The sequence below is a fragment of the Frankliniella occidentalis genome, unplaced genomic scaffold, assembly GCF_000697945.3.
Source record: "Frankliniella occidentalis isolate FOCC.00 unplaced genomic scaffold, Focc_3.1 Scaffold94, whole genome shotgun sequence".
NCBI classification, from domain to species: Eukaryota; Metazoa; Arthropoda; class Insecta; order Thysanoptera; family Thripidae; genus Frankliniella; species Frankliniella occidentalis.
The window spans coordinates 47381-60413 of record NW_026267223.1 but is presented as its reverse complement, the minus strand read 5'-3'; the positions used below and the strand labels follow the sequence as shown (position 1 = coordinate 60413).

At 53.1% G+C, this 13033-nt stretch overlaps 3 protein-coding genes across 4 annotated transcripts in view; all 3 read left to right on the top strand.

Annotated features, from left to right (window-relative positions):
* The first annotated feature begins 2685 nt into the window (after positions 1–2685).
* LOC127749793 (solute carrier family 2, facilitated glucose transporter member 6-like) lies at positions 2686–5363 on the top strand. Its single transcript, XM_052269481.1, has 3 exons — positions 2686–3453; positions 3665–4025; positions 4145–5363. The coding sequence occupies exons 1-3, from the start codon at positions 3081–3083 to the stop codon at positions 4938–4940; spliced, it is 1530 nt and encodes a 509-aa protein (XP_052125441.1). The 5' UTR covers positions 2686–3080; the 3' UTR covers positions 4941–5363.
* A 242-nt stretch (positions 5364–5605) lies between these two features.
* On the top strand, positions 5606–9393 carry LOC113215662 (methylcrotonoyl-CoA carboxylase subunit alpha, mitochondrial). 2 transcript variants are annotated; one of them, XM_026435323.2, is made up of 13 exons: positions 5606–5711; positions 5816–6010; positions 6081–6258; positions 6365–6582; positions 6654–6801; positions 6881–7114; positions 7214–7426; positions 7514–7685; positions 7777–7898; positions 7975–8266; positions 8356–8546; positions 8640–8825; positions 8909–9393. In XM_026435323.2, the coding sequence occupies exons 2-13, from the start codon at positions 5973–5975 to the stop codon at positions 9014–9016; spliced, it is 2100 nt and encodes a 699-aa protein (XP_026291108.1). In that variant the 5' UTR covers positions 5606–5711; positions 5816–5972; the 3' UTR covers positions 9017–9393. The 2 variants fall into 2 exon arrangements, with proteins under 2 accessions (XP_026291108.1, XP_026291110.1); XM_026435325.2 differs by having other exon boundaries at positions 5637–5782; positions 5870–6010.
* A 1123-nt stretch (positions 9394–10516) lies between these two features.
* LOC113215646 (uncharacterized protein DDB_G0285291-like) overlaps positions 10517–13033 on the top strand; it is a 15157-nt gene continuing 12640 nt past the window's right edge. Inside the window, exon 1 of the mRNA XM_026435302.2 lies at positions 10517–10712. Within this exon, the coding sequence (XP_026291087.2) occupies positions 10580–10712 (133 nt within the window). The 5' untranslated portion in view covers positions 10517–10579. The remainder of the gene's footprint in view (positions 10713–13033) is intronic.

Genomic DNA, 13033 nt, shown 5'->3' with positions numbered 1-13033 from the left:
GCCAGCAGGGGGCGGCCAGCAGGGGGCGGCCAGCAGGGGGCGGCCAGCAGGGGGCGGCCAGCAGGGGGCGGCCAGCAGGGGGCGGCCAGCAGCTGGTGTAGTGAGCACGGATGAGCCGCGAGCAGAGAGGCGTCGAGCAGAGTGGTGAGCGCCGAGCGGTTAGTGAGCCGCGTGCAGAAGAGCGGCCAACGATGACGGTCAGCGGCGTGTGGGGGCGGCGGCTAGAAGGGTCTTGTTCTCGCCGGCGGACACCCTGCAGTGATAACTATTACGGGAACAGAAACAAACCAAGGCCAAACTGTAAAATGTAACAAAGTACGATAGAATAGACGGTTCCGGAAGTGCCCGTTTAAAGAAGAATTAAGGAAATCAGCACCGGAAACCGTACTTATATAACGGCGAAAGCAAGTGCAAATGATCCTTGACCGTTACGAGGGTGTCACTACAGGTCATTTTCGTCGAACTGCACTGTCAAATGATCAAAATCGGCCAACTTAAGGGGTACTGGTTCCGGTCCAGACTTCCTTGCTTTTTCTCAAAACGCGCACAGCCGGAACCATCTATTGATTACTAACCTATCATTGGGTGCAGTGGATCTTTGCGATCTTCAATCATTTAAGTCTCTTCCAGATATATTGTCCATTCCACGAAGTCTCGATGCGCGTCGTTACCTCGCCACGACTGTCCGCGCCGACCCCTCTGCTGTCTACACTCTGAAGCGCAGATTCACCATCCCCCCCCCCCTTTGCCCGTAAATCCCTTATTCTCGTTGACTGTTGCTAGTCATTCCGTCCTGTGTGTTGTGTACCCAAGTTGTGTTTGAATAGAACGCAGACTGCCATTTTAAGTCTGTGAGACTGGGAGATCTGGCTATGAGCTGCCAACAAAGGCCCTATTTGACTCTATTCACTGAGCCTACCGTGAGTCGATCGCCATCCAGCCGCAGACTCACGGAGCGCCGAGTCCAGCGAGTCCAGCGTCGACAACGACTGCCACACCGTGCACCCACGCAGAGAGCTTCAGACTGGAGCACTTGGAAAACTGCACTTCACTACACTGCACAGCACTTCCAGGCCAAATGCACGCTTTGCATTGCAACACTTTCACTTATTTTGCCACTTTGTACTTGACACTGAACTTGATACTTGCATATCAAGGCCCAGGCGGGGGGGGGGGGGGGGGGGGGTCAATGCGGGCACGGCTGCAACAAGTCCGGCGCGACCCGCGCCTCGGCGGCAGCAGGATGAGACGGGGGCTCCAACTCCAAGCGGCGGGTGAGCAGGCGGGGGGCGCGAGGCACGCGGGCCAGACAGTCCGAGGCTGCCAGAGATTGTGTGGAACGACATAAAGCGCGTCGCAGAGGTTATGTCACCGAGGTTTAGGGTTTCGGCAGGTTTAGACAGCAACAAGTGAGAGCGAGCTCCGTGCTGCGTCGCTTTGCCGCCGCCGCCAGCCGCCACGGCCCGGACCAGGCCCGGGCAGGCGGTGCGGTGGAGGGGGAAGCTGGAGGAGAGGGGGTATTCACAGGTGGCTCTCGTGCGTGGATTTCCTAGCGGCGGGGGTGATACCGACCAAGCTCAACGAGAAATCAAAGAGATTCGTCGTCTCACCACATTTGTTTTCCCCATATGTCAGTATGGCTGGCTCTCCCAAAAATAATTCTAAAACCAAGGAAATGATCAAAAATCAGCAAATTGTGCTAGAGCCTATCCATCGAGGGGGAAACGACTAAGGTAATCCGGCTGACAGCCGAAAGGTAATCCGGCAGGGGTAATCCGAGGAAATTCTAAAAAATCAGTGGTAATCCGGCGAAATTTTGGGGTAATCCGGGAAAATTTTGGGGGTAATCCGGGGTAATCCTAGAGAAAAAGCAACGAAATCCGGAGGTCACTCCGGAGGTAATCCGGGTAATCCGTCATCCGGCTGACACAAAGTTTAACAGTCGTTTCCCCCTTGCTATCCATTCAAATTTTGAATAATTCGTAGCTTCTGCGCACGCCATTTTCATTTTTAAGAGTGAGGTTCAAATTTAAAGGACCTGGTGTATCGGTGTCGTGGGGACGCCTTATCTGCCTGGGCCCATTTAAAATTTTCAGAGTGGAGTCCATGTCCATATGGTTTCCGGTTGAGCAGAAGCGGGGAGAGGGGGGGGGCTGCGGGTCGGCCTGGCGCTACAAGCGGTTCCGCTAAAAGCAATGGCTAAGGAGGCCTATGTTTATAGTGCATAAATAGCAGGTAGAACATATACTTTACCCATCACGGTCGAAATATCTTCTTTACCACCCTAATAACGGAGATAGAGCAAAAGGTACGAAAATTAATCCTATAGGAATGACGAGTGGCTCGGGGTGCGAGACTACATATAAAATAGGTGAAGCGATAACTTTTGTTTAAGGGCCAATTTGGTCAGAGAAATTTCCTCTATCGCTTAAAGGGCGAGATAGAACCAAACGTTCGTTCGGGGATGGTTGTAAACGAAGAAACGAGAGAGAATCGCTGAGGTTGTCCCTCGAATAGTCCTCGTGTGTTCCCGCCCAAAGCCTATGGTACTTGCATTGTGAGCGCGTCGGAAGCGCGGGGGCGGGGCATGGCCGCTCATGTCACGAGTACGCCCCGCCACACCGCGGCCCCCGCCCCGCCGCGCCCCGCTCCGCCGCTGGCGCCCAGCTGGTCAGTGGAAGTACCCAGTAGTGTAAGTGTGTGGCGGCGCGGCCGGGTCGAGTCGAGCTGCATGGGACGGGACACGACTTGGCTAAATTTAGAGCAAACGCGCCTCCGCTAGGCGTGGCGCCAGGGGTCGCGGCGTGGCGCGGCGCGGAGGGTTTGCAGGCCGGCCCCATCCCGTCTCATCCTGGCCGAGGGGGACCCGCCGGCGTGCGTGCGAATCGAACGCGAAAAAGCAACGAAGTAGTCGCTCGGCGAGGCGTGCTGCGAGCGGGCCGTCGCGGGTCGCGAGGGGCTATCGGCCGCGTGGGGACGAGGGCGCCTAGCGCGACGCGCCGCAGCGGCAGTGACGCTCGGCTCGCGCCGCCCGCGGGCCGCCGTGGACATGGTGTAGCAGCGCAAGCAGCGCGTGTAGGATGACGGCCGTGTGCTGCGCGGGCCGCTGCCTGGGCTGCTGCTCGTGCTGCAGCTCGAGGCGGGCGCTGGCCCGGCGCGCGCGCCTCCGCGCCGTGCTGCCCGTGCTGCTGGTGCTGCTGGGCGCGGGCTACTGCGCGGCCTGGGGCGGCGCCTGGCCCGGCTGGAGGCTGGCCGGCGTGGCGCTGGGCGGCGCGCTGCTCGACGCGCTGGGCCGGCGCCCCGTGCTCGCGCTCTCCGTGCCGCTGCAGCTGGCCGCCGCCCTGCTGCACGCCCTGCTCGTCGTCCAGGACGGCGATGACGTCCCCGCCGTCATCAGGAGCAGCGGCGCCGAGGACGGGATCGCCTGGATGAACGGGACGGCCGAGCTGGAAGGTTCGTATCCGGAGTCGTCCATCTGCATTGCTCGCCAGAAGGAGAGGAGAATGTAAACAAAACAGAAGATCTGGCTTCAAACCTACGATGTCAACAGTCCTGCCCCTGCAATCCCTACGCCACCCATTGTAGACGAGCCAGAGAACTGGGCGTCGAGCTGAATGGCCTCCTCGGCGGGTGTATCTTTGACGATCCTCATCTCTCCCCGCAGAGGCCCTGAACGCAACTGCGGGCCCCGCCGTGGGCTCGGCGTACAGCGGCGCGCTGCTGGCGCGGTCGGCGTGCGCCGGCGCCGCGCTGGGGGTGGCGCTGCCCGCCGCGCTCTTCTACCTGTCGGAGCTGTGGCGCGGGCCGCGGCGCGGCGCCGTGTGCTGCGTGCCCGCCATCGCGGTGGTGGCGGGCCGCACGCTGGCGCCCGCGCTGGCCGCGGCGCTGGGCCCGCGCCTCGCCGCTCTGGTCGGGCTGGCGCCGGGGCTGCTGGGGCTGCTGCTGCTACTCGCCGTCGCGCCGCCCTCGCCCTACTGGCTGGCCTTCCGGGGCCGGGAGGTCATCCTCAGCCGGGCACTCGCCAGGTGGGTACCACCGTACCGCGGCAAAGGGAGAGTGATCATCAGTCATCAGCCGTTGAAAGTTGGAAGAAGTGGACAATCAATGCCATCATTAAGCATGTATCGCTTCTCCTCCCCGACAGGCTGCGTGGCTTCAGGGACGAGCGCGCGGTGCGGGACGAGGCGGACGACGTGGCGGAGACTGTCCGCGAGCAGCGCTCCAGCTTCTGCGCGGGCAACTACGTGGGCCCGTTCCTGGCGCTGCTGCTGGTGGGCACGCTGCCGCTGGCCGGGGTGGCGCTGCTGGACGAGAAGCACCGGCCCGCCGTGCTTCTACCGTTCGGCCCCTCCGTGGCCGGCGAGGAGGCGCCGCTGGGCTGGCTGGTGCGCGTGGCGTACGGCGTTGGCGCGTTGCTGGCCGTGGCCGCGGTGGCCGCGCTGGTGGACCGCTGCGGCCGGCGCCCGCTCCTGGTGGCGGCCTGCCTGGTTCTGGCCGCCGCCCACGCCACGCTAGGCTACTTCCACTACTTCCTGGGCACGCCGGTGCCGGCGCGCGCTGTCCTCGCCTGGTACATCACGCTGGGCGCGGTCGGGCTGGCCGCGCTAGCCGAGGCCTCCCTCGCGGCCCTGGCGTGGCTTGTGCTCGCCGAAGTGCTCCCCATGCGCACCAAGGCCGTCATCCCGACGGTGGCCGTTCTCCTCGAGGTGCTGGTGCAGTTCTGCCTGGACGCCGTGCGCCTCGGGCTGCCCCTGGGCGTGGATGTGGACGAGGACGGCCGACTCTGGCACGCGGCCTGGTGTTGGGCGCACGCCCTGTGGTGCCTGCTGCTGGCGCTGCTCGTCGCCGTCCTGCTGCCAGAGACCAGAGGCTTCAGCCTCGCCCAGCTGCACGAAATATTCAGAGGACCGAACAGGCAGAACCAGCAGACCCGTCTGTAGCCGCAGCCGGCGCAGCCGTGCGGTGCAACGAAGACTGTTTTAGCACAAACACATATTATACCGTGTGTTTTGTCAGGGCTACGACTCAACAGTATGCGGGTTCGCCTACTCGCTCCACCCGCAAGGTGCCATATGGCCGCTGGGGTATGCAAACCCGCAGGACTGTCGTGTCGTGGCCCTGACAAACAGCAACAGCCAAACTATGTAATGCTTTTGATTTTGACTCAGATTTACTTGTATACCCAAGTATTGCAGATTTGTTAAAGAAAGGGAAAACATTGAGGTGTCATTTTTTTTTCACGGGATTTGTTTTTGATATTAACTTGACATGAAGGAGGTCTATGCTGGTGACAAAATTAGGCCTATGTCTTGTCTTATACCACAAAGTTACCATGCAACAATAAAAATTTTCGTAAAAAGTGATGGAATTGCTTTGATTGGTTTTCTAACATAGCTACCTTTTAAGCTACTGAACTCATGAAGTCTTTACAACATGTCATTGTGAAATATATAAATTTAATTTGACTCGGGTTCATTCTGTTGGAAATTGCAGCATTTGCAGAATTTGCCTCGTCAAAAATTAACCACGAGAGAGGAGAGGGGGTTGGACGTTGTGAGGAAGTCTGCTCTGCAAGTCAAGCGTCTTCATCAAATTGCCCGCTATTGGCTGGTAGTTGCCGCAACTACCGCTAGGCGGCAGCAGTAGGGTGGGGTGGAGGGGGGGAGACCGAGTCTGAGTAGTCTGCTACCACTACACGATCAAAAGAAGTGGTTAGTTTACGATTGTAAATTGATGTCACACCTTTAAGAAGAACTTAATTTGAAAAGACACAGTTAATATCGTGCGTAATTATGTATTGGTTCCCAATTTTCAGAAGTTGGTGTATTGACACGCTGACGACATCTTAACAAATCGGATTTCGCAACAGGTGTTTGTTCATCTCGGGATCAAATTCCTGCTTCTCATCGATAACCGATAAACCGTCAACTGCAGTGTGAAGTTTTCTGAAAATTATACAACCAAGGAAAATAATGAGTGCCTTATTAGCTAATCGTGTTACAGCAAAATGGTATGTAAGGTAACTCTTGCTTATCTGTGTATTATGATACTATTTTTAATATGTGGTTTTTATTATACAGTTTGTGGAGTGTGCAACCTCATCGTTTGTATGCAACAAAAGAGAGAGTAATCGACAAAGTTCTAATAGCAAATCGTGGAGAGATAGCATGTCGTATTATGCGCACTGCGAAGCGTCTTGGAATGCGCACTGTTGCTGTTTACAGTGACGCAGACCTTAAATCGATGCATGTAGCAATGGTAATGTTTTCATCATTGCCTTTCACTCAAACTAAAATAACAATATGTTAACTTGAGCTTTTCATGAATTTAAACCATCAAATTTTTATAATACTTGTGGTCACAGGCGGACGAAGCTTATCATATTGGTCCAGCTTCATCCCAAGAGAGTTATTTAAGATCTGATAAAATTCTGCACATAGCGGAAAAATCTGGATGTCATGCCATTCATCCAGGATACGGCTTTCTCTCTGAAAATGCTGAATTTGCTGAACTCTGTGAAAAAACTAATATTTCTTTTATTGGCCCACCTGCTAGTGCCATAAGAGACATGGGTATCAAGAGGTATTGTGGACAGATTTCTCTGTCTTTAAGGTGAACTCTGAAGGATCCATAATTATTTTTTCACTTTATAGCACTTCAAAATCTATCATGGATGCTGCAGGTGTACCTGTTATCAAAGGGTATCACGGAGATGATCAAAATGTTGAGAGACTGGTAACTGAAGCTGATAAAATTGGATACCCATTAATGATTAAGGCAGTTCGAGGTGGAGGTGGGAAGGTAAGTAAATATCAGTTTAAAAATATACTTTGGAAATCGGTAATCCAAAATCTGGACGTAAGAATGGTATGTGCAACAGGGAATGCGTATTGCAACAAATCAAAATGAATTTAAAGCACAACTTGAGTCAGCAAAAAGGGAGTCCATGAAAGCATTTGGAGATGATGCAGTTCTTTTAGAACGTTATGTCCAGAAGCCCCGCCATGTAGAAGTTCAAGTGTTTGGTGATAAACATGGTAACTATGTTTACTTAAATGAAAGAGATTGTAGTGTTCAACGGAGACATCAAAAAGTTATTGAGGAGGCACCAGCAGTGAGTATTTGAGGACAATTTTTTTTACTAATCTTTGAATTAATAAACTAACCACATTTTTATCATACTGTCAAGTTTTTTTTCCCCTTAAAATTCTAGCCGGGTGTTTCTCCAGAACTTCGCGTTCGATTAGGTGAAGCTGCTGTGGCTGCTGCCCGAGCTGTTAACTATGTGGGTGCTGGAACTGTAGAATTCATCATGGATTATAGCACCCTTGACTTTCATTTTATGGAAATGAATACTAGACTTCAAGTTGAACATCCCATCACTGAAATGATCACAAATACAGACTTGGTGGAATGGCAATTGAAGGTAATGTGAATTATTTAGAACTTCAGTACTGCTATTACTGTCCATTATTGATTATTTCTTCCAAAAGTGATTTTCAAAACTTTTAAGGTGGCTGCAGGAGAAAAGTTACCACTGACTCAAGAGCAAATTCCTGTAATTGGTCATGCATTTGAAGCCCGTATCTATGCTGAAGATCCACGGAATAATTTTATGCCTGGAGCTGGTCCTCTCACTCACCTTGTTACTCCAGTTACAAGCACTGATGTTAGAGTTGAAACAGGTAAGCTTTTTGCTGCCGTACAATTTTACGGCACCTCTTTGGGACACATTCAGGAATTAAATAGGCTTACTTATTATAATGTATATTTCAGGTGTCCTGCAAGGAGATGAGGTTTCTGTCCATTATGATCCCATGATAGCCAAACTGGTTGTGTGGGGGAACAACCGGAGTGAGGCTTTGAGAAAACTTTACTCCAGACTGTGTGATTATAACGTAAGATTTGACAAGAATACCAACAATCTGCAGTATACTAACATCACAATACTAACTCTGATCTTCTATCTTTTAGATTGTTGGGTTGGAGACTAATGTAAACTTCCTCATGAATTTATGCCAACATAAGGAATTTCAGAAAGGGAATGTACACACAGGATTTATTCCTGAACACAATGATGAGCTTTTTCCAGAACAAAACTATTCCAGCAGTCTTCTTGCACAGGCTGCATTTGCATCCATTCTGTGCCAGCAGAACAGAGATGTACTGAATGCTGTACATGGAAATGATCCATTTAACAATTTCTCTGGCTTCCGTCTGAACCATAAACTCATTAGGAAATTTAAACTAGTAGGTGGAGGGCAAGGTTTGTAGTGTTCACCACAAATACTTTATCTGTTTGTTTTCTATATATTATGGCATTTTATTTTTGCGACTTTGTTTTTTTTCTCTCAGAACATGTAGCAGAAGTAAAATACAACTCTCCAGAAGACTTCAAAATTAGTATTAATGGAGGAGAAGAGCTGGTAGTATCTGGGTCACTGATAAAACATAATGGCAATCTCCAATTAGCCTGCTGTGTAAATGGTCACATGAGTAAGAGCTCTATAGCCGTGCATAAAGAAGACATCTTCTTGTTCACAGAGGTTGTTGATTGTCCCTCTGCATTCAATATATCCTACCTATGCCTGTTTCTTTCTTCTTTTATGTTTTTTTACTGATTTGATTACTTCTTACAGGAAGGGAAGTTCCAATTTTCCGTACCCACCCCTAAGTTTGTGAATGAATTATTAAAACTGAGTGGAGTTAGTGAAGGATCAGCAGTCTCTCCCATGCCTGGGGTAGTTGACAAAGTTTTTGTAAAAGTTGGTGACACAGTCTCTGCAGGAGATCCACTGTTAGTCATCATTGCTATGAAAATGGAAGTAAGTAACTATTGGTGCTGCATGTCAAATTAGGTATCAACTCTAAACAAAATTTGTTTTAAATGTTGTTTATTTCTTTTCAGTATGTTATTAAGGCTCCCAAAGCTGGTGAGATTTCTAAAGTCTTTTACAATGCAGGAGAAAATGTGCGCAAGAATGCATCACTCATTCAATTTCTTGGTGATGAATGAATTCAATATTTGCTCAGTTGTTGATACTGACAGTTCCAGTCAGAAATGGCAAAAGAACACTTTTTAAAACTTTGCACAGATCTGGATTTCCATCTTGTTTATTATTTTAAAAGAGTTCTTGCTCTTGTTTTATTTGTTGTTATTGTTGCTTTTTGTTATCTTTTCTGTTTGAAACATTTCTTAATTATGTTGGTTTGGCTTTGTGCAACAACTAGTCTAATTCAATTCCAGTTTTAAGTAAATCCTATTTTTATGTTTTCTGTTATTTACAATAAGTCCATCCAATTTAATGAAGTACAAATTACTATAAGTCTGATTTTTATGTGTGACTGTTTCCTGTGCTCAATTGTGTTTTAAATTATATCTCGAAATAGTGACTTGTTTCCTTACTTCGTCCGCACTGCATCCCAACTTGCTCGCAGCGTTCCATATACAGAAAGACACCTGTTTATTTTGTGTAATACGACTGCGTATCCCAGTCTCGTCTCGTCGCGAAGGTCAGCCGTCACTTCTTGGCTCTGTCCGAGACGAGTTGTATGGATGCCTCACGAGGTGGCAAGGTGTGATTAAGAGATACAAAATCTCCGTTACTGCCCCCGTCTGAAGTCACCACATGCACGCAATACTTTTATTTTTGAAGTTAACTTTTCATTACATTCGTCCGCAAATGTTACGAGATTCTCTATGAAAGCCTTGCAAGACAACGACGGCAATGATGACGCCTGCTACGCGCTGGGTCGGCGTACCAGTCAAGCAGCCGTGTTAAAACGGTGGTCCACCCAGGAGCCCAGCCGGGGGCTTCGGGCAAGAGCAGAATGTTTGACTGGCGCCCAACGTTACCTCGCGTCACCTCGGGGGACATTCATTGTCGGAGCACCTCCAGACAACGTGATGACGCCGAGGGAAGGGAGGACGAGATATCCCTTTCTCTCCTACATAATTGCAGCACAACTCCCAAGAAATGAGTTTAAGTTGTAATTGCGGAGTAATAACCGCGCGGTGTAGAGAGGCAGACGAGGTGCGGGGGCAGCTGTCGGCATCCAGCAGAGAGGAGCCGAGAGCCCGCTCCCCGGACGAAAGCAGCATCAGTTTTGTATTTTACACGGACTGACTGAGCGGTAGGCAGCCAGCCAGACGCCGATGCTTCTCTTTTTCACGTGGGACATGACGAACGGAAGGGGGGGAGGTACGAGCAATTTGATGCGGTGAGGGCGCCACAAGGTAACAACAACAACAGGACCAAACAGCGAGGCGAGAAAGAGAGGGGCCGGGTTGCCGAGGGAGAGGGGGGGGGGCGAGAGAGAGGGAGAGCGAAGGGGTGATAGAGGGAACAGGAGAGAAGTAAGTAAGTGATAGGCGACGGAGGGAGGGAGGAGGACGGACGCGAACACAGGAGATGACTTCGCGCGGGATGCTGCCAGTGATGGCAGGCTGCGCGGGGCCGGGCGGGGCGAGTCCGCCGGAGCTGCCCGGAGGCGAGGGGCCGGGACGGGGGGTAGCGCGGGCACTGGTTGGTGTCGGCGAGGGTCCCCTCAGTCCATCCGCGGACCGCTCCTCAGCAGCATGGGGACCTCCGAGTCCACGGCCCGGGACGCGCCACGGCGCTGCGTGGCCGCCGAGCGCGTCGCCGAGCTCCTCCCCGCCCTGCTGGCCCTGCTCCTGCTGGCGCTGCTGCAGCGGGCGGACGCCAAGCTGAGTACGTACTGCACCGAGTGGCAGCCGAGTTACAGTAAAGCTCAACTTCATGAACTTTGGGCGGCGTTCAAAGACATTGATCATCGAAATCCGTGGACTATAAAGTTCATTGAACTACCTTTTGAAGCGGGCTGCAACGTGCTGTGCTGATTATGAGCTTTGAACCACACGATTATTTGTTGTTTTTGGTCGTCTGGAAGAAAGGGCGATGGGTTATTATTCTTTAGTCTGGACACTCCTCAAGAAATCCTGCAGAAGAGCCGACGACAATACGCCTCACTTTGCTACCGGACTTGTCCCTGGCGCCTTACGGAGCGGCGGGGTAGGCAAGTCCGCCCAGCGCGTGTGTTCGACGGGACCGTCGGCGGGCCGGGCGCCAGGCGTCAATGCGAACCGCGTACATAAGTGGTAAGGCCAGCCAGGCCGGGGCGAGCACCTTAACCCCTAGGGCGGTTTGGGAGGTGGGGGGGGGGGGCATCCGTTTCCAGATTCTCAGGGCTCCTTGCGCTTCACGAGGCCGCCGCACTTACTCGCGACCGCAGAGCCGCTAACTCCTCGGCCAGCGGAGGTTTACGGCTGATGAGCGGGCCTCCGGGTACGGTCGCCCGGTCGGCGCCCCCTTCACGAAATGTGAATGTGAATGCCAGTGAACAGTGAACTTACGAGTTCACCAAAACGGCTCCCCCTAAATATCGATAAAACAATAAGGCATCTCTGCACGGATTTAGGTATTGATAAGTTTGTACAAACATTAAAACAACAATAAAATTACGATAGCTAATTACTGTAAGTCTGTCAAAAACATACAATATCACTATGTCACGCCGCGCACTTTTGTAGTTATTCTGTTACCGCATGCACGCGTGTGGGCGGGTTGCCTACTCGCTCGGGGCCATAAGAAGCCGGGGGCAGCGAGCATAGGCAAACCCGTCCGCACCAGTGCATGCAGTACAGTATAACTACGAAAGTGCGCGGCGTGAGTCAGCTTCCTGGTATCTCGAATTTAAATGTGACTTTTCAAAATTCAATAATTAATAATGGAAAAGACTTTTCCCGTTCTTTTTTTTTTTAAAAATTATTATCCTCGACACTTGCTCGCGCAGGTCGGGTAAGTGAGGGGTCGTGGCTCTACTGATTAAACGAGCGGCTCAGTGTCGGGGTCAATGCCGGCCGCCAGCCTGCTAGTGAGCGCGGCTCTGAGCGCAGCCCAGCCTCCACACAAAAATGAACGTGGCGCGAGTCTCTCTACCAGACGACGATGATATCTCAATTCGCATGGAGATGGGTCTCTGCAGCAACCAGTCCTCTTGTCGAGTAGTAACCTTCGGCAGAATTCAGGGGCGTGGCGGTGCGGGGCGGGTGTGGCGGGTGCGGCTGGGTCCCTTTGCAGCAGCTCGACAGCGCCCCACCAGCCAGCCAGCCCCACCCGGACACCTGTCCGGTCGTTCAACCCTTCCGCGCTCCTTCCCCCCTCCTCTCCCACCTCAAACGCATCAAGTTTATGATCCAGCCCAACACATTGTTGAGTTGCCATGCGTCTCGAATCACCCTCTTCTTATGCCTTCTCATCCCCCTCCCCCCTTCCTACCTTCACTTCTCCCTCTCACCGCGTCGCCCCCGTCCTGCAATCGCGTCTCCTGGCTCCCTGACGGCGAGCCGCCTGCGCCTGGTCCTGGCCTGCAGAGCAACAGGCGCAACAGGCGGGCGAGCGGGTCGCCGGCCCGACTCGCCACTCTGGGCGACTCCCTCAACTCTGGAGCACACACTCCGCAGCGCCCATAGGAGGAGGGTCGCGGGCTTCCATGACAAAAACTCCCCGGCGATGATTCGCTCGCGGCGCGCCCGGAGTTTTTGTCCCGCTCTCGATGAGGATGCTCGACGCCCAGCAGCATGGGGTCATGTACTCTGAGTGATGATGGACGACAGCGAGATGTGCAGGCGGGGCGGGCGCGGCGGCCTGCCGGAAGACATCCTGCACGGGCACGTCGGACCTGCCTGGGGAGAAGAGAAGCCCTAGCCAGCCAGGAGGCTGGAGTCGTTGAGCGGCAGGTCCAGGGCGTAGCACGGGCACTGACCAGTGCGCCCGGTGGGGCGAGGGGGGGCAGGGCGGGGCATTGTCCGCGGCCCCTCGAGCAGGCTCTCGCGGAGGATTCGGACCTTCCTATATACGGCTCGGCGTGCCCCGGGCCCGGCCGGCATGAAGGCTGCTGACAGTGAGTTCGCAGACCTCCAAGTACGTACCACCGCGCTTCATCACTCGGGTGCCGGGGCCCCGGGGGCACACGCGAGGATGGCGGCGGGGGGGTTACACCTGGGGATGAG